The sequence below is a fragment of the Quercus robur genome, chromosome 4 (genome assembly GCF_932294415.1).
Source record: "Quercus robur chromosome 4, dhQueRobu3.1, whole genome shotgun sequence".
NCBI lineage: Eukaryota > Viridiplantae > Streptophyta > Magnoliopsida > Fagales > Fagaceae > Quercus > Quercus robur.
Window position 1 is genome coordinate 50,607,233 of NC_065537.1, and position 2,086 is coordinate 50,609,318.

The window sequence follows — 2,086 nt, forward strand, 5'->3', positions numbered from 1 at the left end:
CTTGTTGAGGTCCGTGAAATCTATGCACATCCTTCAGTTTCCGTTGGCCTTTTTAACCATAACAACGTTTGCCAACCAGTCGGGGTAGTATACTTCCCGGACGAAACCTGCCTCTAGTAATTTTCGAACCTCCTCGGCTATGGCCTTGTCCCGCTCCTAGGCGAAGACTCGTTTCTTTTGCCGAATTGGAGGGAATGAGGGCGACACATTTAACTTATGGACCATGACTGAAGGGTCGATTCCTGGCATGTCTTCATAACTCCAGGTGAACACGTCTTGGTTATCTCTGAGGAAAGTCGTGATCGTTTGGGGCACTGGCCAACTGGCTAGTGTGCCAATTTTAGTCATCCGTTCAGGCCGCATGTCATCAAGTCTCACCTCTTCTAGCTTTTCAATTGGCTCTGCTAATGCTCGCTGCTTTCCGATACACATTTTTTGTTGTTGATCCTCTATTTCTAACATGGCCATATAGCATTCCCGCGTTGCTATTTGATTTCCCCACAGTTCTCCCACCCCATACTCCGTCGGGAATTTAATCATTAGGTGGTATGTTGAAGTTACCGCCTTCCAGGAATTGAGAGTGGGTCACCTGAGGATGGCATTGTAGGCGGACGAGTAGTTGACCACGAGAAAAGTTACCTCCTTAGTGATCTGCTGAGGATAGTCACCTGCCGTCACAGCTAGTGTTATTGCGCCCAAAGGGAACACCTTCGTTCTCCAAAATCCCACGAGTGGGGCATTCGTTGGGGTTAACCGTTCCTTGTCAATTCTCATTTGCTGGAATGCTGGATAGTACAAGATGTCTACTGAGTTACTGTTGTCGACGAGGACCCGATGCATGTTATAATCCCCAATTTGCAAGCTGACCACAAGTGCGTCATCATGAGGATGGTGAAGTCTCTGAGCGTCATCCTCTGAAAATCCGATAACAGGGTTATCTATTCGCGCCATCTTGGGTATGGATCCTGTAAGTTGGACGCTATGGACCATCCTGAGGTAGGTTTTGTGGGCTTTTTTGGAAGATCTGGCTGTGGTTGTGCCCCTTACGATCATTCTTATGTCCCCTATAGGTGGTCTAGGGCGCTCGTTCTCCCGTCGTGGGGCCTGTTCCTGCGGCGGATCGGTTCTTTCCCTGCTGACGAACCTCAGTAGCTTCCCTTGTCTGATAAGGGCCTTAATCTGCTGTTTTAGGTCGTAGCAGTTGGCTGTGTCGTGCCCGTGGTCTCGGTAAAAGCGACAATACTTGTCCCTTAGCCTTTTGTTGGGATCTCCCTTTAATTTACCAGGGAACGTCAGTGCTCCTTCATCTTTGATTTGCATCAAGACTTTATCGACCGGGGTGGTTAATGGGGGTGAAATTGGTGAACCTTCCAATGGGGGGTCTAGGGCGCTTTTCATCTCGTTGATCTCCGGTTCTAGCAACCTTTCGCCCCCTGTCTTGTCGCGTGTCCTCCTGTCTCTCCCTCTTCTTAGGCTTCTCTTCGCGGGCTAGCAATGCATCTTCTGCATTCATGTATTTGGTAGCTCTATAGAGCACGTCCGTCATGGTCTTCGGGTCATTCTTGTATAAAGAAAACAAAAACTTACCCTTCCGTAGCCCGCTAGAAAATGCAGCTACGAGTATCTTATCATCAGCTTCGTCAATTGAAAGGGCTTCCTTGTTGAAACGAGTTATGTAGGCCCGCAGCGTCTCGTTTTCTCGCTGCTTGATGCTCATTAAGCACGCAGTGGACCTTTTGTACCGATGTCCGCCTATGAAGTGCGAGGTGAACTGGGCGCTCAACTCCTTGAAAGTATTGATGGAGCTTGGTGTCAATCTATTAAACCAAACCCTCGCAGGGCCCTTCAATGTCATCAAGAATGCCCTACACATGATCTCGTCTGGTACCCTTGAAGGTGCATTAGGATCTTGAAAGTCTTTAGATGATTGAGGGGGTCCTTGACCCCGTCGTAGCTTTCGATCTAGGGCATGCGAAATTTCGGTGGCAGGGGGAATGAGTTGACGGACGTAGTGAATGGTGAGTCAGTTCTGTTTACTAAGTCATCAAGATCAGTGGATACTTGTCCCTTTAGGGCATTCATCATG

The 2,086-nt window shown here is 48.6% G+C and overlaps 1 protein-coding gene across 1 annotated transcript; it reads right to left on the minus strand.

The window, feature by feature from the left end:
- Positions 1–1,327: 1,327 nt before the first annotated feature.
- Positions 1,328–1,873, minus strand: LOC126722122 (uncharacterized). Its single transcript, XM_050425276.1, has one exon. The coding sequence runs from the start codon at positions 1,871–1,873 to the stop codon at positions 1,328–1,330; it is 546 nt and encodes a 181-aa protein (XP_050281233.1).
- Positions 1,874–2,086: the final 213 nt, after the last annotated feature.

Bases quoted from the DNA above. Each gene is read 5' to 3' on its own strand.
- LOC126722122 (XM_050425276.1), bottom strand. From the start codon at position 1,873: ATGTGTAGGGCATTCTTGATGACATTGAAGGGCCCTGCGAGGGTTTGG.